Raw genomic sequence first — 25,347 nt, forward strand, 5'->3', positions numbered from 1 at the left:
TGAACCCTGTTGCACCCCCATAGAGACTGCCAGAGGTCCGGACAGCAGACCCTCCGATTTGACACACTGAACTCTATCAGAGAAGTAGTTGGTGAACCAGGCGAGGCAATCATTTGAGAAACCAAGGCTGTCGAGTCTGCCGATGAGGATGTGGTGATTGACAGAGTCGAAAGCCTTGGCCAGATCAATGAATACGGCTGCACAGTAATGTTTCTTATCGATGGCGGTTAAGATATCGTTTAGGACCTTGAGCGTGGCTGAGGTGCACCCATGACCAGCTCTGAAACCAGATTGCATAGCAGAGAAAGTATGGTGAGATTTGAAATGGTCGGTAATCTGTTTGTTGACTTGGCTTTAGAAAGACCTTAGAAAGGCATGGTGGGATAGATATAGGTCTGTAACAGTTTGGGTCAAGAGTGTCCCCCCCTTTGAAGAGGGGGATGACCACAGCTGCTTTCCAATCTTTGGGAATCTCAGACGACACGAAAGAGAGGTTGAACAGGCTAGTAATAGGGGTGGCAACAATTTCGGCAGATAATTTTAGAAAGTAAGGTTCCAGATTGTCTAGCCCGGCTGATTTGTAGGGGTCCAGATTTTGCAGCTCTTTCAGAACATCAGCTGAACGGATTTGGGAGAAGGATGTTTATGTGGGCATGTTTATTTAAGATGGTTAGGAAGGCATTTAAAAAAAATATCCAGGCATCCTCTACTGACGGGATGAGATCAATATCCTTCCAGGATACCCCGGCCAGGTCGATTAGAAAGGCCTGCTCGCTGAAGTGTTTCAGGGAGCGTTTGACAGTGATGAGTGGAGGTCGTTTGACCGCTGACCAATTACGGATGCAGGCAATGAGGCAGTGATCGCTGAGATCTTGGTTGAAGACAGCAGAGGTGTATTTAGAGGGCAAGTTGGTTAGGATGATATCTATGAGGGTGCCCGTGTTTACGGCTTTGGGGAGGTACCTGGTAGGTTCATTGATAATTTGTGTGAGATTGAGGGCATCAAATTTAGATTGTAGGATGGCTGGGGTGTTAGGCATGTTCCAGTTTAGGTCGCCTAGCAGCACGAGCTCTGAAGATAGATGGGGGGCAATCAGTTCACATATGGTGTCCAGAGCACAGCTGGGGGCAGAGGGTGGTCTATAGCAGGCGGCAACGGTGAGAGACTTGTTTTTAGAGAGGTGGATTTTTAAAAGTAGAAGTTCAAATTGTTTGGGTACAGATCTGGATAGTAGGACAGAAGTCTGCAGGCTATCTTTGCAGTAGATTGCAACACCGTACACTTTGGCAGTTCTATCTTGTCTGAAAATGTTGTAGTTTGGGATTAATATTTCATAATTTTTGGTGGTCTTCCTAAGCCAGGATTCAGACACAGCTAGAACATCCGGGTTGGCAGAGTGTGCTAAAGCAGTGAATAGAACAAACTTAGGGAGGAGGCTTCTAATGTTAACATGCATGAAACCAAGGCTATTGCGGTTACAGAAGTCGTCAAAAGAGAGCGCCTGGGGAATAGGAGTGGAGCTAGGCACTGCAGGGCCTGGATTCACCTCTACATCGCCAGAGGAACAGAGGAGGAGTAGAATAAGGGTACGGCTAAAAGCAATAAGAATTGGTCGTCTAGAACGTCTGGAGGAGGTTTCTGGGGGCGATAAAATAGCATCAAGGTATAATGTACAGACAAAGGTATGGTAGGATGTGAATACAGTGGAGGTAAGCCTAGGTATTGAGTGATGAAGAGAGAGATATTGTCTCTAGAAACATCATTGAAACCAGGAGATGTCTTTGCATGTGTGGGTGGTGGAACTAATAGGTTGGATAAGGTATAGTGAGCAGGAAATAAGTGAAATTTCTACAGTGAAATAAGCCAATAAACACTAACAGGAACAGCAATGGACAAGGCATATTGACATTAAGGAGAGGCATGCTTAGTCGAGTGATCAAAAGGGTCCAGTGAGTAGAGGTTGGTTGGGGGTCACGGCAATTTAGACAGCTAGCCAGGCCATCGGTAGCAAGCTAGCATAGGATGGAGGTCTGTTATTAGCCACCTCTTGCGTTCCGTCAGTAGATTAGTGGGGTTCAGTGTGGTAGAGAGGATTAATCCACATCACACAAAAAAAAAATATATATATATATATATATATAGTTATCGAGGCCCAATAAGAAAAATAATCATAATAATAATACAAATAAATCAATAAATTGTCCGATTGTCTGTTCAGATAGCAGCCGATAAGACAGCTAACGGTTAGCGGATGGGCGTTCAGGTAACGTCGCGACGGAGGAGCCAGCCGGATAACTCCTTTGGGTAGATAACGTCGGCAGTCCAGTTGTGAAGGCCCGGTGGGGCTCCGTGTAGGCAGTAAAACGGGTCCGGATAGGTGATTGTAGCCCAGGAGTGATTGATGGAACGCTTCAGCTGGCTAGCTCCGGAATAATTGATGTTTGCTCTATCGACGAAAGCCGATAGTCACACGGATAGCAGCTAGCTAGCTGTGAGATCCAGAATAAATGTCCAGAGTTAGCGGTTGAAATCCAGGGACATGGAGAGAAAAATTGGTCTGGTATGTTCCGTTCCGAGCTGCGGCGTACAAAACTGGCGATAGATTTTCGAGCTAAAGGATAGCTGATGACCACAAACCGTGGTTAGCTGAATACTAACGATTAGCCAGTAAAGAAGCTAACTAGCTTCTGATTAGCTTCTGGATTAGCTTCTGGCTAGCTTCTGGCTAGCTTCTGGCTAGTTTCTGGCTAGCTTCTTGGAGGATTACAGATTTGAGGTAAATAATACTTTTTTTATAAATAGGTGAGGCGGGTTACAGGAAAGTGTTTTGAAGATGAGTTTATGGAAAATTAAAAAAGATACATAAAAAGGTATGTGAAAAAAGTTGTAAATATATATATATATATATATATATATACAGTGCCTTGCGAAAGTATTCGGCCCCCTTGAACTTTGCAACCTTTTGCTACATTTCAGGCTTCAAACATAAAGATATAAAACTGTATTTTTTTGTGAAGAATCAACAACAAGTGGGACACAATCATGAAGTGGAACGACATTTATTGGATATTTCAAACTTTTTTAACAAATCAAAAACTGAGCGTGCAAAATGATTCAGCCCCCTTAAGTTAATACTTTGTAGCGCCACCTTTTGCTGCGATTACAGCTGTAAGTCGCTTGGGGTATGTCTATCAGTTTTGCACATCGAGAGACTGAAATTTTTTCCCATTCCTCCTTGCAAAACAGCTCAAGCTCAGTGAGAATTTTAACATTCTTCCCTGTCCCTGCTGAAGAAAAGCAGGCCCAAACCATGATGCTGCCACCACCATGTTTGACAGTGGGGATGGTGTGTTCAGCTGTGTTGCTTTTACGCCAAACAACATTTTGCATTGTTGCCAAAAAGTTCAATTTTGGTTTCATCTGACCAGAGCACCTTCTTCCACATGTTTGGTGTGTCTCCCAGGTGGCTTGTGGCAAACTTTAAACAACACTTTTTATGGATATCTTTAAGAAATGGCTTTCTTCTTGCCACTCTTCCATAAAGGCTAGATTTGTGCAATATACGACTGATTGTTGTCCTATGGACAGAGTCTCCCACCTCAGCTGTAGATCTCTGCAGTTCATCCAGAGTGATCATGGGCCTCTTGGCTGCATCTCTGATCAGTCTTCTCCTTGTATGAGCTGAAAGTTTAGAGGGACGGCCAGGTCTTGGTAGATTTGCAGTAGTCTGATACTCCTTCCATTTCAATATTATCGCTTGCACAGTGCTCCTTGGGATGTTTAAAGCTTGGGAAATCTTTTTGTATCCAAATCCGGCTTTAAACTTCTTCACAACAGTATCTCGGACCTGCCTGGTGTGTTCCTTGTTCTTCATGATGCTCTCTGCGCTTTTAACTGACCTCTGAGACTATCACAGTGCAGGTGCATTTATACGGAGACTTGATTACACACAGGTGGATTGTATTTATCATCATTAGTCATTTAGGTCAACATTGGATCATTCAGAGATCCTCACTGAACTTCTGGAGAGAGTTTGCTGCACTGAAAGTAAAGGGGCTGAATAATTTTGCACGCCCAATTTTTCAGTTTTTGATTTGTTAAAAAAGTTTGAAATATCCAATAAATGTCGTTCCACTTCATGATTGTGTCCCACTTGTTGTTGATTCTTCACAAAAAAATTCAGTTTTATATATTTATGTTTGAACCTGAAATGTGGCAAAAGGTCGCAAAGTTCAAGGGGGCCGAATACTTTCGCAAAGCACTGTATGTATGTATGTATGTATGTGTATATATATATATATATATATATATATATATGGGACAGGACAAGACGAGGACAAAAGACGTCTGAACTGCTATGCCATCTTGGAATCATAATGCATGAGGCGATACTGATTGAAAGCGCTTTAATATCAAATCAAATTTTATTGGTCACATACACATGGTTATTAGGTGTTATTCTGAGTGTAGTGAAATGCTTATGCTTCCAGGTCAGACAGTGCAGCAATATCTAACAAGTAATATCGAACAATTCCACAACAGATACCTAATACACACACATCTATGTAAAGGAATATATAAATACGTGGATGAGCAATGACAGAGCGGCACGGATACTGTATTGTATATGCAATATATACTGTATTGTATATGCAATACAGTATATACATATGGGAAAAGTAATGCAAGATATGTAAACATTATGAAAGTGACATTTTTAAAGTGGCTAGTGTCTGTAGGCAGTATCCTCTCTGTGCTAGTGATGGCTGTTTAACAGTCTGTTGGCCTTGAGATCATCACCTTCTGGATGATAGCGGGGTGAACAGGCAGTGGCTCAGGTGGTTGTTGTCCTTGATGATCTTTTTGGCCTTCCTGTGACATCGGGTGCTTTAGGTGTCTTGGAGGGAAGGTAGTTTGCCCCCGGTGATGCGTTGTGCAGACCGCACCACTCTCTGGAGAGCCCTGCGGTTGTGGGCGGAGCAGTTGCCGTACCAGGTGGTGATACAGCCCGACAGGATGCTCTCCTTTATGCATCTGTAAAAGTTTGTGGGTTTTCGGTGACAAGACAAATTTCTTTAGCCTCCTGAGGTTGAAGAGGCGCTGTCATGCCTTCTTCACCACACTGTCTGATTGGGTGGACCATTTCAGTTTGTCCGTGATGTGTATGCCGAGGAACATAAAACATTCCACCTTCTCTACTGCTGTCCCGTCAATTGAAGTCCAAGATCATCTCCTTTGTTTTGTTGATGTTGAGTGAGAGGTTATTTTCCTGACACCACAGAGTCCTCACCTCCTCCCTGTAGGCTGTCATCTGAAAACTTGACTGAGTTGGAGGTGTGAATGGCCACGCAGTCATGGGTGAACAGGGAGTACAGGAGCGGGCTTTTGGTGTGCCCCAATTGTGGTGCCCCCAATGTTGAGGATCAGCAAAGTAGAGATGTTGTTTCCTACCTTCTCCACATGGGGCGGCCCATCAGGAAGTCCAGGACTCAATTGCACAGGGCGGGGTTGAGACCCAGGGCCTCACTCTTAATCATGAGCTTGGAGGGTACTATGGTGTTGAATGCTGAGCTATAGTCAATGAACAGCATTCTTACATAGGTATTCCTCTTGTACAGATGGTATAGGGCAGCGTGCAGTGCGATGGCAATTGCATCGTCTGTGGACCTATTGGGGCGGTAAGCAAATTGAAGTGGGTAAGTGACAGGTAAGGTGGAGGTGATATGATCCTTGACTAGTCTCAACATACTTCATGATGACAGAAGTGAATGCTATCCATCTATCCACGGTTTCTGGTTAGAGTAGGTTTTAATAGTCACAGTGGGTACATCATCTTCTATATACTTACACTTATCTCCTATACACTTATAAACTCACTCACCGGATCAGCGTAAACATCAATAGTATTCTCTGAGGCTACCAGGAACATATCCCAGTCCGCGTGATCAAAACAATCTTGAAGCGTGGATTCTGATTGGTCAGGCCAGTGTTGAATAGTCCTTAGCACAGGTGCTTCCTGTTTGAGTTTCTGCCTATAGGAAGGGAGGAGCAAAATGGAGTCATGGTCAGATTTGCCGAAAGGAGGGCGGGGGAGGGCCTAGTACACATTGTAGAAGTTAGAGTAACAGTGGTCCAGCGTTATGACAGAACAAGTGCTAAAGTTGATATGCTGATAGAATTTAGGTAGCCTTGGTCTCAAATTTGCTTTATTAAAGTCCCCAGCTACAATAAATACAGCCTCAGAATATATGGTTTCCAGTTTGCATAAAGTCTAGTGAAGTTCCTTGAGGGCCGTTGTGGTATCGGCTTGAGGGGGGATATACACGGCTGTGACAATAACGGAAGATAATTATCTTGGGAGATAATAGTCGGCATTTGATTGTGAGGAATTATAGGTCAGGTGAACAAAAGGACTTGAGTTCCTGTATTTTGTTACAATTACACCATTAATCATGAAACATACACCCCCGCCCTCCTTCTTCCCAGAGAGATGTTTATTCCTGTCAGCGAGACGCACCGAGAATCCAGATGGCTTTAACGACTCCGACAGCATATCCCGAGAGAGCCATGGAAAGCAACCCTTGCCCTAATTTCATCAACTGAACTGGACATTTGCAAGTAATATACTCGGAAGGGGTGGGTGGTGTGCATGCCTCCAAAGTCTGACCAGAAGACCGCTCCTCCTACCTCTTCTCTAGCAGCGTTGTTTTGGGTCGGCCTCTGGGATCTGTTCAAATGCCCTGGGTGGTGCGGATATACGATCTGCTTCAGAAAAGTCGTATTCCTGGTCGAAGTGCTGGTAAGTTGACGTCTCTCTGATATCCAATAGTTCTTCCCAGCTGTATGTAATAACACTTAAAAATTTCTGGGCTAACAATGTAAGAAATAATACATAAAAAAAACTAAATACTGCAAAGTTTCCTAAGGACTAGAAGCGAGGTGCACTCTTTGGCCACAATGGTGAATGACTGAAACACAAACAAATAAACTCACCTCACCCTTGAATAAATACTTGCATAAATATTTAGAAGAGTCCAATGTCTATAGTGAAGGAGACTCTCCTTTACACACAGTTTCATTCACAGTGTTGAAGCAATCGAGAAAAACAGTAAAGAATGTGATCTAACAGGTTATTGGTTCATTTCAGTTGGCATAGTAATGTGTTCAAAAGGTTCAGTAGTGCCAGTTTCCTTATCTAGGACCTCCCTCAGCTAAGAGTGTCAGGGAAGTGTAGCCCTAGAGCAGTTACCCTCAGGGCACTACAGTCATAATAAAAAGGCCAGCTCATTGAGCACTTATTGATACAGATTTAGGGTGATTTACACTGATACTCCTCATCAGATACGGTAAGTTTGACTTCAATATAAACTAACCCAGAAGATGTGAGAAATAAGAAGTAGCTGAGGTGACCCTAACAATGTTATTTTGTTTCTTCCATTTAGCTCAGCATTGTTCCCTCCTAAAATTCTGCAATGGCCGAGGTAAATATAAAATTCCATCCAATTATCTTGCAAAAGTGTTGATTAAATTGAAAGAGGTGATTAAACGTTGCTACAAATAATTCTGGATAAAATAAGGTTAGTTGTATGGATGCTCAAAAGATTTCCATTCTGCAATTGATAGTTTCAATATTTGAAGGGTATTTTCAAAGCGCGATACGCTCAAATGTATTACATTTGTGTTTTTTCACCAGAAATGATTGCTTATGGGTACCGTCGTGTGTGTGTGTGTAAAATATTACTGTTCTCAGATTTTGTATGCATAGATTGTAGATATTTTTTTTGCAAAGCTCTATGTATCCATTGTTTAGTTGGAATATAATGTTTGTATACTGTATATTTGACAGTGATAGCTTCATGAGACAACCACATATCTTAACATTTTTTTTTTATGTATTGTTTTACCTTGAACTGAATATGAACTGTAAGTCGCTCTAGATAAGAGCATCTGTTAAATAACTAAAATGTAAAATGTGAATTTTTTACATACAGATCTCATATTACTGAAATGATCTTTTTTCTTAAAAAAATACATATTGGTGTCACAAATGTATAATCTGTACAGTTATTTATTTTCTCTGATAGTGAGGCAGACGTTTAGAGTAAATAAAAAACATTATTATTTGTCTCTCTGAAACTAAACCATCAAGTGATTTCAAACAAATGATTTCAAAAGATTTAAAAAAATAAAAGTTCACAATAAAAGCTCATTTGCCAACATTTCTGGAAATGGATATATAGCGTTTTGGAAAGAAACTATTTGTTTATATCTCAACAGCTATAACATCCATAAATGCTCTTACTGCCATAATTGTAGGTTACAAAGATTGCACACCTATCAGGAGAATGGAAGAATGAGCTGGGGTCTATAATGACTCTAAAGTTTGAGCCAACCAATTCGGGGCTCAGTGGGATGTACAAATCAAATGTGGGAGAACATCCACATGTCACTAAAGAACTCAATGAACCATTGGTGGGCTTCTACAACATAAAGGAACCACAAATGCCAACCATCGCCTTCTGCATTTCATGGGGAATTATTGGTATGTGCCTACGTCTTCACCATTTAAGAAAATAATTATTTATTTTGAGATACAAAACAGAAGTAAAAATAGAAGTAGACTATTCTATACATATCACTGTCAGCACCAATACTACTACAAAAAATAACAACCATGGGAGTAGCTGCTTGGCTGAATCCTCTGGACGCCTCTTCCCGATAGCTAACGACTGAATCTTCTGCGCTTTTGCGGGATTCTCTACTTTGCGCAAAAACTTTTACTTACTGCACCGCTGCTTGATCGACATGTCAGAGCGTGCAGGGTGCTCTTTAATAAAGTTAGATCACATCATTATGTCAAGATCGCATAATGATTCATTAGTATTCTACATAAAAGATAACCAACTATAATAGCACGAGATAATGTTTCTGTTAAGAAAAACTACCTAATTTCTCATGACATTTTAGGATGATTGTGCAAACGGTCACATTTTTCTCTCATGCCGCCAATATTGAACAGGGCGTGACACTAGGCAAAACATGGTAGGGTAGAGGTCTACTCACGAAAAAACGCTGTACATAATTCAAGAAAATCTCAATTTATATTCCCATGAAACGGATTGAGATCAAATGGTTAGTATGCAGATACTGCATGGATACATCATTCACGATTAACAGTGAAAAACGTGATGGGTGCGTTAAAAAAAAAAGTGTGCATAAAGTAGATTATTAACATGTGCAGAGCGGTTGTTTAGCTCTGGGGAAGAGGCATCCAGGGGGATGGAATGGGGTGTTGCCATTGAATCGCGCAGCCACAGCCAAATAATTTCAACAGTGTCATTACCTTTCCTTCCTCGCCTCCAGACCGTGGTCGGGACGGTGCTCTAGGGTAATTCCCACATTTGGGGTTCTTATCTGCCGAGCTGGTCTGGAATTCCACTGAAGTAGTTCACATTTATTAAACTTGTACACCATGTCAGGTAGTCTGAATGACAAAATAAGAGAGCGTTGCTCACAGAAAAATTGCATCAAAAACAAAAGTTAACTTACTATGTTACCCATAATGCACTTCGGTGTTTTAAAGCTATACCACTACTTTACCAACCAGTCTTTGATTCCTTCTCTGTTATTCTGATTCGCTTTCTCTGTCATCCTCTTTCTCTCTTTTCCCTTCACAGGGTCCTGTTCCGCTTTCACAGGGCAGTATTTCAATGAGAATAACCAAGAGGTGATTAAAACCACCTGGATCCTGCGGTCGTCAGAGCCATCTCTCGTTCAAGACTGGGAGGGCACAAGGTGAGATGGTACCCTCAATGAATAACAGGATGATGTACTGTATGAATTAAATTAATGTATGATGTTTAGCTTGTGTGTCTATTCTATTGACCATGTGTATGTCTTTCTCGAATTTCTGAAGATTTCTTATCTTTTGACATGAAATTCCTATAATATGCTTATTCCACAAAGTTAATTTTCCCACCTATTAGTCTGAGTAGGCAATGTGTATGAATTAATATTGTCCATGATTAATTGCACTGCATTTCATAACAAATCATTAATCTTACTTTGTCTCTTTTTGTCCTTAGAGTTGGAACTGATATATTCTTTAGGGTTTCTAAATAAGGAACAAAAGAAGAGGGACAAAAGAAGAAATTCATGAAATGTGACATTACTGAATTAAATCATTAAGGAAATAAACATATTTTAACTGAATGCATGTGTCCAATCAATTTAATAATTAGGGCGATTCCAGCGTTTTGGACATTACATTTTAATGCAAAATCGCAACTTTAATGTCTTGTAGAAAAGACAAATCAAATTAAACTTTATTTGTCACGTGCACCAAATACAACAGTGAAATGCTTACTTACAGGCCCTAACCAACAGTTACATTTTTAAGTAAAAAATAGGTAATAGGTGAACAATAGATAAGTAAAGAAATAAAAAACAACAGTAAAAAGACAGTGAAAAATAACAGTAGCGAGGCTATATACAGTAGCGAGGCTATAACAATAGCAAGGCTATATACAGTAGCGAGGCTATAACAATAGCAAGGCTATATACAGTAGCGAGGCTATAACAATAGCAAGGCTATATACAGTAGCGAGACTATAACAGTAGCGAGGCTATAACAATAGGAAGGCTATATACAGTAGCGAGTCTATAACAATAGCAAGGCTATATACAGTAGCGAGACTATAACAGTAGCGAGGCTATATACAGTAGCGAGGCTATAACAATAGCAAGGCTATATACAGTAGCGAGGCTATATACAGTAGCGAGGCTATAACAATAGCAAGGCTATATACAGTAGCGAGGCTATAACAATAGCAAGGCTATATACAGTAGCGAGACTATAACAGTAGTGAGGCTATATACAGGCACCAGTTAGTCAGGATAATTGAGGTAGTATGTACATGTAGATATGGTTAAATTGACTATGCATATATGATAAACAGAGAGTAGCAGTAACGTGAAAGAGGGGTTGGCAAGTGGTGGGTGGCGGGACACAATGCAGATAGTCCGGGTAGCCAATGTGCACCGGTTAGTCGGGCTAATTGAAGTAGTATGTACATGAATGTATAGTTAAAGTGACTATGCATATATTATAAACAGAGATTGGCAGCAGAATAAAAGAGGGGTTGGGGGGCACAATGCACACAAAATATAAATTGTACTTTGGATGTGTGTGTGTCTATAGTACCCCTTGGGGGAGTGTATACTCAAAAAAGGCAGATTTTTGGATGTAACATGAAATGGACAAACTTTTGGTGGAAACTAAACATATACGCAAAAGTCTAAGTCTCAGGTCAAAACATGCAGAGCCATTTCGAAGGAAAGTCTTGGCTGAACACAACGATCATTTTGAAAAGATTGTCATTTCCATTATTACTTTAGAGGAAAAATGACCCTTGAGATACAGTACATTAGACCGCTGCGCTGCTCAGGAGCCCCTACTGGCTAAAAGTAAGTTGGCTCAGGCTAGGCCCCTTAGTTCCAGTTAAGGGATATCTTAATTTTTATTTATTTATTTGGTGGCGAAGTAAATACAATACAAATAAATACAATATAGCAAGTAAAACACTGGAATGGTAGATTTGCAGTGGAAGAATGTGCAAAGTAGAGATAGAAATAATGGGGTGCAAAGGAGCAAAATAAATAAATACAGTAGGGGAAGAGGTAGTTGTTTGGTCTAAATTATAGATGGGCTATGTACAGGTGTAGTAATCTGTGAGCTGCTACGGGATTCTCTACTTTGCGCAAAAACGTTTTACTTACTGCACCGCTGCTTGATCGACATGTCAGAGCGTGCAGGGTGCTCTTTAATAAAGTTAGATCACATCATTATGTCAAGATCGCATAATGATTCATTAGTATTCTACATAAAAGATAACCAACTATAATAGCACGAGATAATGTTTCTGTTAAGAAAAACTACCTAATTTCTCATGACATTTTAGGATGATTGTGCAAACGGTCACATTTTTCTCTCATGCCGCCAATATTGAACAGGGCGTGACACTAGGCAAAACATGGTAGGGTAGAGGTCTACTCACGAAAAAACGCTGTACATAATTCAAGAAAATCTCAATTTATATTCCCATGAAACGGATTGAGATCAAATGGTTAGTATGCAGATACTGCATGGATACATCATTCACGATTAACAGTGAAAAACGTGATGGGTGCGTTAAAAAAAAAAGTGTGCATAAAGTAGATTATTAACATGTGCAGAGCGGTTGTTTAGCTCTGGGGAAGAGGCATCCAGGGGGATGGAATGGGGTGTTGCCATTGAATCGCGCAGCCACAGCCAAATAATTTCAACAGTGTCATTACCTTTCCTTCCTCGCCTCCAGACCGTGGTCGGGACGGTGCTCTAGGGTAATTCCCACATTTGGGGTTCTTATCTGCCGAGCTGGTCTGGAATTCCACTGAAGTAGTTCACATTTATTAAACTTGTACACCATGTCAGGTAGTCTGAATGACAAAATAAGAGAGCGTTGCTCACAGAAAAATTGCATCAAAAACAAAAGTTAACTTACTATGTTACCCATAATGCACTTCGGTGTTTTAAAGCTATACCACTACTTTACCAACCAGTCTTTGATTCCTTCTCTGTTATTCTGATTCGCTTTCTCTGTCATCCTCTTTCTCTCTTTTCCCTTCACAGGGTCCTGTTCCGCTTTCACAGGGCAGTATTTCAATGAGAATAACCAAGAGGTGATTAAAACCACCTGGATCCTGCGGTCGTCAGAGCCATCTCTCGTTCAAGACTGGGAGGGCACAAGGTGAGATGGTACCCTCAATGAATAACAGGATGATGTACTGTATGAATTAAATTAATGTATGATGTTTAGCTTGTGTGTCTATTCTATTGACCATGTGTATGTCTTTCTCGAATTTCTGAAGATTTCTTATCTTTTGACATGAAATTCCTATAATATGCTTATTCCACAAAGTTAATTTTCCCACCTATTAGTCTGAGTAGGCAATGTGTATGAATTAATATTGTCCATGATTAATTGCACTGCATTTCATAACAAATCATTAATCTTACTTTGTCTCTTTTTGTCCTTAGAGTTGGAACTGATATATTCTTTAGGGTTTCTAAATAAGGAACAAAAGAAGAGGGACAAAAGAAGAAATTCATGAAATGTGACATTACTGAATTAAATCATTAAGGAAATAAACATATTTTAACTGAATGCATGTGTCCAATCAATTTAATAATTAGGGCGATTCCAGCGTTTTGGACATTACATTTTAATGCAAAATCGCAACTTTAATGTCTTGTAGAAAAGACAAATCAAATTAAACTTTATTTGTCACGTGCACCAAATACAACAGTGAAATGCTTACTTACAGGCCCTAACCAACAGTTACATTTTTAAGTAAAAAATAGGTAATAGGTGAACAATAGATAAGTAAAGAAATAAAAAACAACAGTAAAAAGACAGTGAAAAATAACAGTAGCGAGGCTATATACAGTAGCGAGGCTATAACAATAGCAAGGCTATATACAGTAGCGAGGCTATAACAATAGCAAGGCTATATACAGTAGCGAGGCTATAACAATAGCAAGGCTATATACAGTAGCGAGACTATAACAGTAGCGAGGCTATAACAATAGGAAGGCTATATACAGTAGCGAGTCTATAACAATAGCAAGGCTATATACAGTAGCGAGACTATAACAGTAGCGAGGCTATATACAGTAGCGAGGCTATAACAATAGCAAGGCTATATACAGTAGCGAGGCTATATACAGTAGCGAGGCTATAACAATAGCAAGGCTATATACAGTAGCGAGGCTATAACAATAGCAAGGCTATATACAGTAGCGAGACTATAACAGTAGTGAGGCTATATACAGGCACCAGTTAGTCAGGATAATTGAGGTAGTATGTACATGTAGATATGGTTAAATTGACTATGCATATATGATAAACAGAGAGTAGCAGTAACGTGAAAGAGGGGTTGGCAAGTGGTGGGTGGCGGGACACAATGCAGATAGTCCGGGTAGCCAATGTGCACCGGTTAGTCGGGCTAATTGAAGTAGTATGTACATGAATGTATAGTTAAAGTGACTATGCATATATTATAAACAGAGATTGGCAGCAGAATAAAAGAGGGGTTGGGGGGCACAATGCACACAAAATATAAATTGTACTTTGGATGTGTGTGTGTCTATAGTACCCCTTGGGGGAGTGTATACTCAAAAAAGGCAGATTTTTGGATGTAACATGAAATGGACAAACTTTTGGTGGAAACTAAACATATACGCAAAAGTCTAAGTCTCAGGTCAAAACATGCAGAGCCATTTCGAAGGAAAGTCTTGGCTGAACACAACGATCATTTTGAAAAGATTGTCATTTCCATTATTACTTTAGAGGAAAAATGACCCTTGAGATACAGTACATTAGACCGCTGCGCTGCTCAGGAGCCCCTACTGGCTAAAAGTAAGTTGGCTCAGGCTAGGCCCCTTAGTTCCAGTTAAGGGATATCTTAATTTTTATTTATTTATTTGGTGGCGAAGTAAATACAATACAAATAAATACAATATAGCAAGTAAAACACTGGAATGGTAGATTTGCAGTGGAAGAATGTGCAAAGTAGAGATAGAAATAATGGGGTGCAAAGGAGCAAAATAAATAAATACAGTAGGGGAAGAGGTAGTTGTTTGGTCTAAATTATAGATGGGCTATGTACAGGTGTAGTAATCTGTGAGCTGCTACGGGATTCTCTACTTTGCGCAAAAACGTTTTACTTACTGCACCGCTGCTTGATCGACATGTCAGAGCGTGCAGGGTGCTCTTTAATAAAGTTAGATCACATCATTATGTCAAGATCGCATAATGATTCATTAGTATTCTACATAAAAGATAACCAACTATAATAGCACGAGATAATGTTTCTGTTAAGAAAAACTACCTAATTTCTCATGACATTTTAGGATGATTGTGCAAACGGTCACATTTTTCTCTCATGCCGCCAATATTGAACAGGGCGTGACACTAGGCAAAACATGGTAGGGTAGAGGTCTACTCACGAAAAAACGCTGTACATAATTCAAGAAAATCTCAATTTATATTCCCATGAAACGGATTGAGATCAAATGGTTAGTATGCAGATACTGCATGGATACATCATTCACGATTAACAGTGAAAAACGTGATGGGTGCGTTAAAAAAAAAAGTGTGCATAAAGTAGATTATTAACATGTGCAGAGCGGTTGTTTAGCTCTGGGGAAGAGGCATCCAGGGGGATGGAATGGGGTGTTGCCATTGAATCGCGCAGCCACAGCCAAATAATTTCAACAGTGTCATTCATTACCTTTCCTTCCTCGCCTCCAGACCGTGGTCGGGACGGTGCTCTAGGGTAATTCCCACATTTGGGGTTCTTATCTGCCGAGCTGGTCTGGAATTCCACTGAAGTAGTTCACATTTATTAAACTTGTACACCATGTCAGGTAGTCTGAATGACAAAATAAGAGAGCGTTGCTCACAGAAAAATTGCATCAAAAACAAAAGTTAACTTACTATGTTACCCATAATGCACTTCGGTGTTTTAAAGCTATACCCCTACTTTACCAACCAGTCTTTGATTCCTTCTCTGTTATTCTGATTCGCTTTCTCTGTCATCCTCTTTCTCTCTTTTCCCTTCACAGGGTCCTGTTCCGCTTTCACAGGGCAGTATTTCAATGAGAATAACCAAGAGGTGATTAAAACCACCTGGATCCTGCGGTCGTCAGAGCCATCTCTCGTTCAAGACTGGGAGGGCACAAGGTGAGATGGTACCCTCAATGAATAACAGGATGATGTACTGTATGAATTAAATTAATGTATGATGTTTAGCTTGTGTGTCTATTCTATTGACCATGTGTATGTCTTTCTCGAATTTCTGAAGATTTCTTATCTTTTGACATGAAATTCCTATAATATGCTTATTCCACAAAGTTAATTTTCCCACCTATTAGTCTGAGTAGGCAATGTGTATGAATTAATATTGTCCATGATTAATTGCACTGCATTTCATAACAAATCATTAATCTTACTTTGTCTCTTTTTGTCCTTAGAGTTGGAACTGATATATTCTTTAGGGTTTCTAAATAAGGAACAAAAGAAGAGGGACAAAAGAAGAAATTCATGAAATGTGACATTACTGAATTAAATCATTAAGGAAATAAACATATTTTAACTGAATGCATGTGTCCAATCAATTTAATAATTAGGGCGATTCCAGCGTTTTGGACATTACATTTTAATGCAAAATCGCAACTTTAATGTCTTGTAGAAAAGACAAATCAAATTAAACTTTATTTGTCACGTGCACCAAATACAACAGTGAAATGCTTACTTACAGGCCCTAACCAACAGTTACATTTTTAAGTAAAAAATAGGTAATAGGTGAACAATAGATAAGTAAAGAAATAAAAAACAACAGTAAAAAGACAGTGAAAAATAACAGTAGCGAGGCTATATACAGTAGCGAGGCTATAACAATAGCAAGGCTATATACAGTAGCGAGGCTATAACAATAGCAAGGCTATATACAGTAGCGAGGCTATAACAATAGCAAGGCTATATACAGTAGCGAGACTATAACAGTAGCGAGGCTATAACAATAGGAAGGCTATATACAGTAGCGAGTCTATAACAATAGCAAGGCTATATACAGTAGCGAGACTATAACAGTAGCGAGGCTATATACAGTAGCGAGGCTATAACAATAGCAAGGCTATATACAGTAGCGAGACTATAACAGTAGTGAGGCTATATACAGGCACCAGTTAGTCAGGATAATTGAGGTAGTATGTACATGTAGATATGGTTAAATTGACTATGCATATATGATAAACAGAGAGTAGCAGTAACGTGAAAGAGGGGTTGGCAAGTGGTGGGTGGCGGGACACAATGCAGATAGTCCGGGTAGCCAATGTGCACCGGTTAGTCGGGCTAATTGAAGTAGTATGTACATGAATGTATAGTTAAAGTGACTATGCATATATTATAAACAGAGATTGGCAGCAGAATAAAAGAGGGGTTGGGGGGCACAATGCACACAAAATATAAATTGTACTTTGGATGTGTGTGTGTCTATAGTACCCCTTGGGGAAGTGTATACTCAAAAAAGGCAGATTTTTGGATGTAACATGAAATGGACAAACTTTTGGTGGAAACTAAACATATACGCAAAAGTCTAAGTCTCAGGTCAAAACATGCAGAGCCATTTCGAAGGAAAGTCTTGGCTGAACACAACGATCATTTTGAAAAGATTGTCATTTCCATTATTACTTTAGAGGAAAAATGACCCTTGAGATACAGTACATTAGACCGCTGCGCTGCTCAGGAGCCCCTACTGGCTAAAAGTAAGTTGGCTCAGGCTAGGCCCCTTAGTTCCAGTTAAGGGATATCTTAATTTTTATTTATTTATTTGGTGGCGAAGTAAATACAATACAAATAAATACAATATAGCAAGTAAAACACTGGAATGGTAGATTTGCAGTGGAAGAATGTGCAAAGTAGAGATAGAAATAATGGGGTGCAAAGGAGCAAAATAAATAAATACAGTAGGGGAAGAGGTAGTTGTTTGGTCTAAATTATAGATGGGCTATGTACAGGTGTAGTAATCTGTGAGCTGCTCTGACAGCAGGTGCTTAAAACTAGTGAGGGAGATAAGTGTTTCCAGTTTCAGAGATTTTTGTAGTTCGTTCCAGTCATTGGCAGTAGAGAACTGGAAGGAGAGGCGGCCAAAGGATAAATTGGTTTTGGGGGTAACCAGAGAGATATACCTGCTGGAGCGCGTGCTACAGGTGGGCGCTGCTATGGTGACCAGCGAGCTGAGATAAGGGGGGACTTTACCTAGCAGGGTCTCGTAGATGACCTGGAGCCAGTGGGTTTGGCGACAAGTATGAAGCGAGGGCCAGCCAACGAGAGCGTACAGGTCGCAGTGGTGGGTAGTATATGGGGTTTTGGTGACAAAACGGATGGCACTGGGAAAGACTGCATCCAATTTATTGAGTAGGGTATTGGAGGCTATTTTGTAAATGACATCGCCAAAGTCGGATCGGTAGGATGGTCAGTTTTACAAGGGTATGTTTGGCAGCATGAGTGAAGGATGCTTTGTTGCAAAATAGGAATCCAATTCTAGATTTAACTTTGGATTGGAGATGTTTGATGTGAGTCTGGAAGGAGAGATAACAGTCTAACCAGACACCTAGGTATTTGTAGTTGTCCACATAAGTCAGAACCGTCCAGAGTAGTGATGTTGGACGGGCGGGCAGGTGCAGGCAGTGATCGGTTGAAGAGCATGCATTTAGTTTTACTTGTATTTAAGAACAATTGGAGGCCACGGAAGGAGAGTTGTATGGGATTGAAGCTTGTCTGGAGGGTTGTTTAAACTTCTTGCGACTCTCAAACCCGGATCCGGGAGCGTAATCATTGCCTCAAACTAATTAGCATAACGCAGCGGACATAAATATCCCTAGAACATCTTCCTATTCATGAAAATCACAAATTAAATATATTGAGACACAGCTTAGCCTTTTGTTAATCACACTGTCATCGCAGATTTTCAAAATATGCTTTACAGCCAACGCTAGACAAGCATTTGTGTAAGTTTATCATAGCCTAGCATAGCATTATGCCCTGCTGGCAGCAGGCAACATTTTCACGAAAATAAGAAAAGCAATCAAATTAAATCATTTACCTTTGAAGAACTTTGGATGCTTTCACTCAGGAGACTCCCAGTTAGATAGCAAATGTTCCTTTTTTCCAAAAATATTATGCTGAGAAATCGACCGGTCACTACAACGCCAAACTTTTTTCCAAATTAGCTCCATAATATCGACAGAAACATGGCAAATGTTGTTTAGAATCAATCCTCAAGGTGTTTTTCACATATCTATTTGATAATATATCCACAGGGACAATTGGTTTCTCATTAGAAGCGATTAGAATGGCTACTTCTGTACTTTACGCAAGATTTTCTGCGGGAGCCATCATGTGACCCCTTGCTCAATGTGGTCCCTTACGGCTATTCTTCAACATAAATGCGTTAAAAGACGTCACAATGCTGTAGACACCTTGGGGAATACGTAGAAAACGTAAGCTCATTCGTAGCCCATTCACAGCCATATAAGGAGTCATTGGCATGCAGCGCTTTCAAAATATGGGGCACTTCCTGATTGGATTTTTATTTGGGTTTCGCCTGTAACATCAGTTCTGTTGCACTCACAGACAATATCTTTGCAGTTTTGGAAATGTCAGAGTGTTTTCTATCCAAAGCTGTCAGTTCCAAGAGGTTACCTCTCTGATCTACCCATCCCGGATCCGGGATCTTGAATACAGACTCAAGCTCATTACCATAACGCAACGTTAACTATTCATGAAAATCGCAAATGAAATGAAATAAATATGCTAGCTCTCAAGCTTAGCCTTTTGTTAACAACACTGTCATCTCAGATTTTCAAAATATGCTTCTCAACCATAGGAAAACAATCATTTGTGAAACAGTAGCTAGCTAGCGTAGCATTTAGCATTTAGCAGGCAACATTTTCACAAAAAACAGAAAAGCATTCAAATAAAATAATTTACCTTTGAAGAACTTCAGATGTTTTCAATGAGGAGACTCTGTTAGATAGCAAATGTTCAGTTTTTCCTGAAAGATTATTTGTTTAGGAGAAATCGCTCCGTTTGGTGCGTCACGTTTGGCTACCAAAAAAAAACGGAAATCCAGTCATCAATACGCCTAACTTTTTCCCAAATTAACTCCATAATATCGACTGAAACATGGCAAACGTTGTTTAGAACCAATCCTCAAGATGTTTTTCACATATCTCTTCGATGATATATCCTTCGTGGAAGTGTGCTTTCTGTTCTGAATCAATCCTAACAATTTAAATTATTGCCAGCAGCACAGTTAGTCACCAACGTCTTGAATAACATGAAAAAATCCTAACCAGCTTTGCCTGGTGAGTAGAATGGTCTGAGTGATGATGTGTTCTCCTGTTTATATCTGGAAGTAGCTAGCAAGCTAGCCAACTTTAGCCTTTTAGCTTGGTTCCTTACCCTACTCCTTGGCCTATTTTGGGGTTGAATAATCATTGTGAGAATCAAGGAGAGTTGATATTAGGTAACATATTAAAATTGACAGTATATATGGGTGAGAGCACGAATTATGTTTACAAATAGTCAAACTTTACACCACGCCGCATTTAAACAATCGCTAAAGGGCGAGGGTTCTGTGTTGATGTAGTGAATTTGTTATTGGTGTAAAAAAGACGAAGAAACTCATATGCCAAACATCACCACATTAGTAAACTATTTGGTAGAGCAGGGTCACAAGACATCATATTGGAAAGTACAACCAGCAAAACATTGTAACACAACAATGTGCGACCTTCTAGCCCGAAGTCCAGCGCGCTATCGACAGTGCCACAAAAGCATGCTCCAGCGGCAGAGTCGATATCCGCGCTTATAAACCCAGGGTCGTTAAAATAGTAATTAAAGCCTCCCTGTGAACAGAAGTTATGATTATTTTGACTATAATTGTTTTATTCTTCACCTGGTAACATAACGTTAGACGAAACGACAGCGGTATAGTAGAGGTCTTTCTGAGTTTAAGATAACTCAGATGGAGACTAGTTTTTGTTTTTTTTGTTTGTTATTTAACTAGGCAAGAACAAATTCTTACTTACAATGACGGCATAGGAACAGTGGGTTAACTGACTTGTTCAGGGGCAGAAACGAGCGAAAAGATGAATCAATTCAATGGCCTTGGAGTAAGTCTCTTTGTCAACATGAATATTAAAAATCGCCCAACAAGATGATTTTATCATAGTCCTCAAGGACAATAGACAATAGTTCAGAGAAATCAGTAAAGAAAGTGGGGCAGTGCTTTTTGGTGGCCACCAGTGCTGGCTATAACCCTGTATAGCCAGCACTGGGGGCTGACATTTAAACAGTATAGCATGATAAATGAAATGTCCTTACAGCTGAGTGCATTAGTAAAATGCTCAGAATGATGCATTACACACAGATATCTACACAAAGTCCACAGACCGCAATACCCTGCTATGTGCGGATAGTATGCATCCTCTTCCCCTCAAGAATGGTCTACCATATAGCCAGTTATGCAGGTTTAAACAAATCTGTGGCAACCAGACAGATTTTGACAGCAATGATAAAACAATGACAATTTCAAAATGAGAGGCTACAAGGACAAAACTATTGACACTGCAATGATGAAAATATCTCATCCAAGAGAGGAATTACTAAAAACTCAACCAAAGAAGAAAAACAACGCAACTGTCTTTTGCACTAAGTACACCAAGGGTTCGGAGAAAATTAAAGCAATCCTGAAAAAGCACTGGCATATTCTGCAATCAGACAACAACAACAAAAATCGCACACCTCTTCAAGAAACCCACACTCGTGGTCTATAAGCGTGGTCGTAATATTGGAGGTTACTTGGTGAGATCTGACATTACCCCTGAGCCCACTCAGACACTCTTGACACCCATTCCAAATGGGAACTACAAATGTCGCTCATACGCACAGTGTAATAGCACTATAAAAACATCCTCCTTCAGACACCCACATATGGGTCGAAAAATCCCTGTTAGTGGTATCATCTCATACAAGACCAGGGGAGTAATCTATCATCACCTGTTCATGTGGAAAAGCCTACGTAGGACAAACGAAAAGACAATTAGAACAACGCATAGCTGAACACCAGAGCTCAATCAGGTGTAAGAGCATTGACTATCCAGTAGCAGCTCACTTTGTTGAAGCTAACCATCCAATCTCCTCCCTCAAATACACAGGCATTGAGAATGTTGCTCTACCAATGAGAGGAGGTAACATTGAGATCCTACTACTACAAAGGGAGGCTTACTGGATATCCTACTCTGCAAATATTGACCCCTAGTGGTCTGACTATTGACTTTGATCTCAGGCCTTTCTTATAAACAATTATTTATTTTATGAACAAGTATCGTAAATTGATATATTCTTTCTACAGCTTATTAGCATACACCTATGTTTCTATATGATAACAATAGCCTAATATATTTAATATGCCATAAACTATTGTTTTTTTTAACAGTTTCACTAATTCATTCTAATAAACGTCATCATTATGACACACCCCTCACTATTGTCATTAGTTGCACTAATTGCACTGTTTGTCATAACCTGGTTCAAGTACTCATGACATTGCCCTGAAGAAGGCACCGTGATGCCGAAACATTGGTAAATACCCAATAAATTACTGGGAGTTTATATATGGAGTCTGCGACTCTTTATTTTGATAGTTAATAGTTTATTCACCGCTAGTCAGCACCTCCACACAAACTACTTTTTTCTGGGTGTGCGCTAGCTCATGTTTAAATGTTGAAAATTCTAAAATAATTTGCTGCGTTTTTCCATCCAGTTTTCTTTATTTTTGTAATACACTGAGTTTTCAAAACATTAAGAACACCTGCTCTGACCAGGTGAAAGCTATCATCCCTTCTTGATGTCACTTGTTAAATCCACTTCAATCAGTGCAGATGAAGGGGAGGAGACAGGTTAAAGAAGGATTTTTAAGCCTTGACATGGATTGTGTATGTCTGCCATTCAGAGGGTGAATGGGCAAGACAAAAGATTTAAGTGCCTTTTGAATGGGGTAGGTGCCAGGCACACCGGCTTGTGTCAAGAACTACAATGCTGCTGGGTTTCTCAACAGTTTCCCGTGTCTATCAAGAATGGTCCACCATTCAAAGGACATTCAGGCAACTTGACACAGCTGTGGGAAACATTCGAGTCAACATGGGCCAGCATCCCTGTGGAACGCTTTCGACACAGAGTCAATTCCCGACGAATTGAGGCTGTTCTGAGGTGCAACTCAATATTAGGAAGGAGTTCATAACATTTAGTATACTCAGTTTATATTACACTTGATCGTTATTGAGTAATCTTCTCCAGTTCTTTTTGTTTTTCTTCTAACTTACTCTGTGCCTCTATGGTAGTGTTTTTATTTACATTATTTGTTGTTATTTTTGTACTTTTCTCCCCAATTTCAATCATGTCTCATCACTGCAACTCCCCAACGAGTTCAGGAGGCGAAGATCAAGTCATGCATCCTCCGAAACATGACCCACCAAACCGCGCTTCTTAACACCTTAATGCCCACTTAACCCAGAAGCCAGCCGCACCAATGTGTCAAAGGAAATACTGTTATTAAACTGACGACCAGAGTCAGCTTGCAGTCGCTTGGCCCGCCTCAAGGAGTCGCTAGAGTGCGATTAGCGAAATTAAGCAAAGTAAAGTAAAGTGGACAGACCCTCTTGTGCTTTCTATTGTCACCACACTGAACAACTTCCCAGGCTTCCCGAATAAACAGCAAAACTTTACTGGGTTTATTTGAACGTAATACACAAAGGGTCTTAATTAAAATAAATGTTTTTTAATTTGTAATCCACCATATAATTGAATTATTTCTCAAGATAAAATACCACCACCAATTATCTTATAATACAGTACATCCCGTGTGTTGTAATAAGAACTGTAGGTGAAGTTGAATAACCTCACATTCTTTCTACTGCCAGATTGAATGCCACCCCTATCTGAACCAGGAGAAGTTGATCAACTACTGTCACTCTAAGGGCATCTCCGTGACAGCCTACAGCCCCCTGGGTTCCCCAGACAGACCATGGTGAGGGCGTATACTTCAACTAATAATACCTGAGAGATATACACTCAGCATACAAAACATTAAGAACACCTGCCCTTTCCATGACAGACTGACCAGGTGAAAGCTATGATCCCTTATTGATGTCACTTGTTAAATCTAATATTTCAACTCGATATTAGGAATGTGTTCCTAATGCTTGGTATAGTCGGTGTACATTCACCTTGTACATGAATTCTGAACATACACAGCCATTTACAGTTGTCCCTGTGAAAAGATTGTAACACAGTGTCAATAACAGGGCCAAACCAGAGGACCCTTCCCTACTGGAGGATCCCAACATCAAGGCCATCGCTGAGAAGGACAAGAAGACCTCTGCCCAGGTACAATACTCTTTTTAAAATGTTTTATTTAACTAGGCAAGTCAGTTAAGAACAAATTCTAATTTACAATGATGGCCTAGAAACAGTGGGTCAGCAGCATACCACCCTGCATACCACTGCTGGCTTGCTTCTGAAGCTAAGCAGCGTTGGTCCTGGTCAGTCCCTTGATGGGAGACCAGATGCTGCTGCAAGTGGTGTTGGAGGGCCAGTAGAAGGCACTCTTTCCTCTGGTCTAAAAAAATATTCCAATGCCCCAGGACACTGCCCTGTGTAGGGTGCTGTCTTTCAGATGGGACGTTAAACGGGTGTCCTGACTCCCTGAGGTCATTAAAGATCCCATGGCACTTATCGTAGGGGTGTTAACCCCGGTGTCCTGGCTGAATTCCCAATCTGGCCATCAAACCATCACAGTCACCTAATAATCCCCAGTTTACAATTGGCTCATTCATCCCCCTCCTCTCCCCTGTAACTATTCCCCAGGTTGTTTCTGTAAATGAGAACGTGTTCTCGGTCAACTTACCTGGTAAAATAACGGAGAAATAAAGAAGTAAAAACAAATTATTATTATTATTTTAAACTGTCTTGTTCAGGGGCAGAACAAAATATTTTGTACCTTATCAGCTCAGGGATTCGATCTAACAATCATTTGGTTACTGTCCCAATGCTCTAACCACTAGCCCCTACTCTAATACCCTTTTCACACTATCGAGCCAACCCAAACCATACTGATGTTTTCTTTAACCTGGGATCCCATTTACATGTCCGCTTTCTTCTCTCCGTCATCCTCACTTCAGGTCCTGATCCGCTTCCATATCCAACGGAACACGATTGTGATTCCCAAGTCTATCACCCCCACACGTATCCAGGAGAATTTCCAGGTATTATTTCCCATAATTCTCCATTATTTGAAGAGGTGTGTCATCTGATTTAGTTCACGTGTGTGGCTGTGGGGTAATTGTCTTTTTGAACCACGCAGGTGTTTGACTTTGTGTTGAGCGACGAGGAAATGAAGACCATTCTGGGCTTCAACAGGAACTGGAGAGTCTGCCCAATGACAGGGTGAGGCCCCACGTGGTTTCTTTTGACCAATGGGCTGTAGTTTACAGTATACACTCTCTCTGCAGAGGCTCAAACTGTTTAAATAAGTATTATGAAGTCAAATCATCATTTTAATGTGATGACAGCTATGTGTATTATGCTGTTACCTTCCTTTGAATTAAAATATACTTAGTGTTCAATTGATTCCTGAACATGTGTACAACTGTACTGTCTCTCTGAATGGTGTTTTGT

General features: G+C 40.2%; 2 protein-coding genes and 3 long non-coding RNA genes across 9 annotated transcripts in view; 3 read left to right on the forward strand and 2 right to left on the reverse strand.

Annotated features, from left to right (window-relative positions):
* LOC110490236 (aldo-keto reductase family 1 member B1) overlaps positions 1 to 25,347 on the forward strand; it is a 40,699-nt gene that overhangs the window by 14,450 nt on the left and 902 nt on the right. The window contains exons 6-9 of the mRNA XM_090200323.1: positions 23,592 to 23,698; positions 23,976 to 24,057; positions 24,852 to 24,935; positions 25,034 to 25,116. Of these exons, the coding sequence (XP_090056449.1) occupies positions 23,592 to 23,698; positions 23,976 to 24,057; positions 24,852 to 24,935; positions 25,034 to 25,116 (356 nt within the window). The remainder of the gene's footprint in view (positions 1 to 23,591; positions 23,699 to 23,975; positions 24,058 to 24,851; positions 24,936 to 25,033; positions 25,117 to 25,347) is intronic.
* Positions 4,393 to 9,575, reverse strand: LOC149978102 (uncharacterized). Of its 2 annotated transcripts, XR_016486740.1 has the most exons (4): positions 9,345 to 9,536; positions 6,689 to 6,840; positions 5,883 to 6,033; positions 4,393 to 5,668 (listed from the first exon to the last, which is right to left on the reverse strand). It is a non-coding gene; the product is annotated as an uncharacterized LOC149978102 (long non-coding RNA). The 2 variants fall into 2 exon arrangements; XR_016486739.1 differs by lacking the exon at positions 6,689 to 6,840 and having other exon boundaries at positions 9,345 to 9,575.
* On the forward strand, positions 6,609 to 13,206 carry LOC149978103 (avidin-related protein 4/5-like). 4 transcript variants are annotated; one of them, XM_090200325.1, is made up of 6 exons: positions 7,208 to 7,347; positions 7,444 to 7,482; positions 8,318 to 8,543; positions 9,679 to 9,796; positions 12,672 to 12,789; positions 13,080 to 13,206. In XM_090200325.1, exons 2-5 carry the CDS (start codon positions 7,474 to 7,476, stop codon positions 12,706 to 12,708), a joined length of 390 nt encoding a protein of 129 aa, XP_090056451.1. In that variant the 5' UTR covers positions 7,208 to 7,347; positions 7,444 to 7,473; the 3' UTR covers positions 12,709 to 12,789; positions 13,080 to 13,206. The 4 variants fall into 4 exon arrangements, with proteins under 4 accessions (XP_090056454.1, XP_090056453.1, XP_090056451.1 ...); XM_090200327.1 differs by lacking the exons at positions 7,208 to 7,347; positions 12,672 to 12,789; positions 13,080 to 13,206 and adding exons at positions 6,663 to 6,800; positions 10,087 to 10,213; XM_090200324.1 differs by lacking the exons at positions 12,672 to 12,789; positions 13,080 to 13,206 and adding an exon at positions 10,087 to 10,213.
* On the reverse strand, positions 10,256 to 15,474 carry LOC149978104 (uncharacterized). The gene is made up of 3 exons (XR_016486742.1): positions 15,335 to 15,474; positions 13,059 to 13,108; positions 10,256 to 12,774 (listed from the first exon to the last, which is right to left on the reverse strand). It is a non-coding gene; the product is annotated as an uncharacterized LOC149978104 (long non-coding RNA).
* On the forward strand, positions 15,670 to 16,203 carry LOC149978105 (uncharacterized). Its single transcript, XR_016486741.1, has 2 exons — positions 15,670 to 15,786; positions 16,077 to 16,203. It is a non-coding gene; the product is annotated as an uncharacterized LOC149978105 (long non-coding RNA).

Source organism: Oncorhynchus mykiss, chromosome 15 (assembly GCF_057628025.1).
Source record: "Oncorhynchus mykiss isolate SJ-2025 chromosome 15, ASM5762802v1, whole genome shotgun sequence".
In the NCBI taxonomy this organism is placed as follows: Eukaryota; Metazoa; Chordata; class Actinopteri; order Salmoniformes; family Salmonidae; genus Oncorhynchus; species Oncorhynchus mykiss.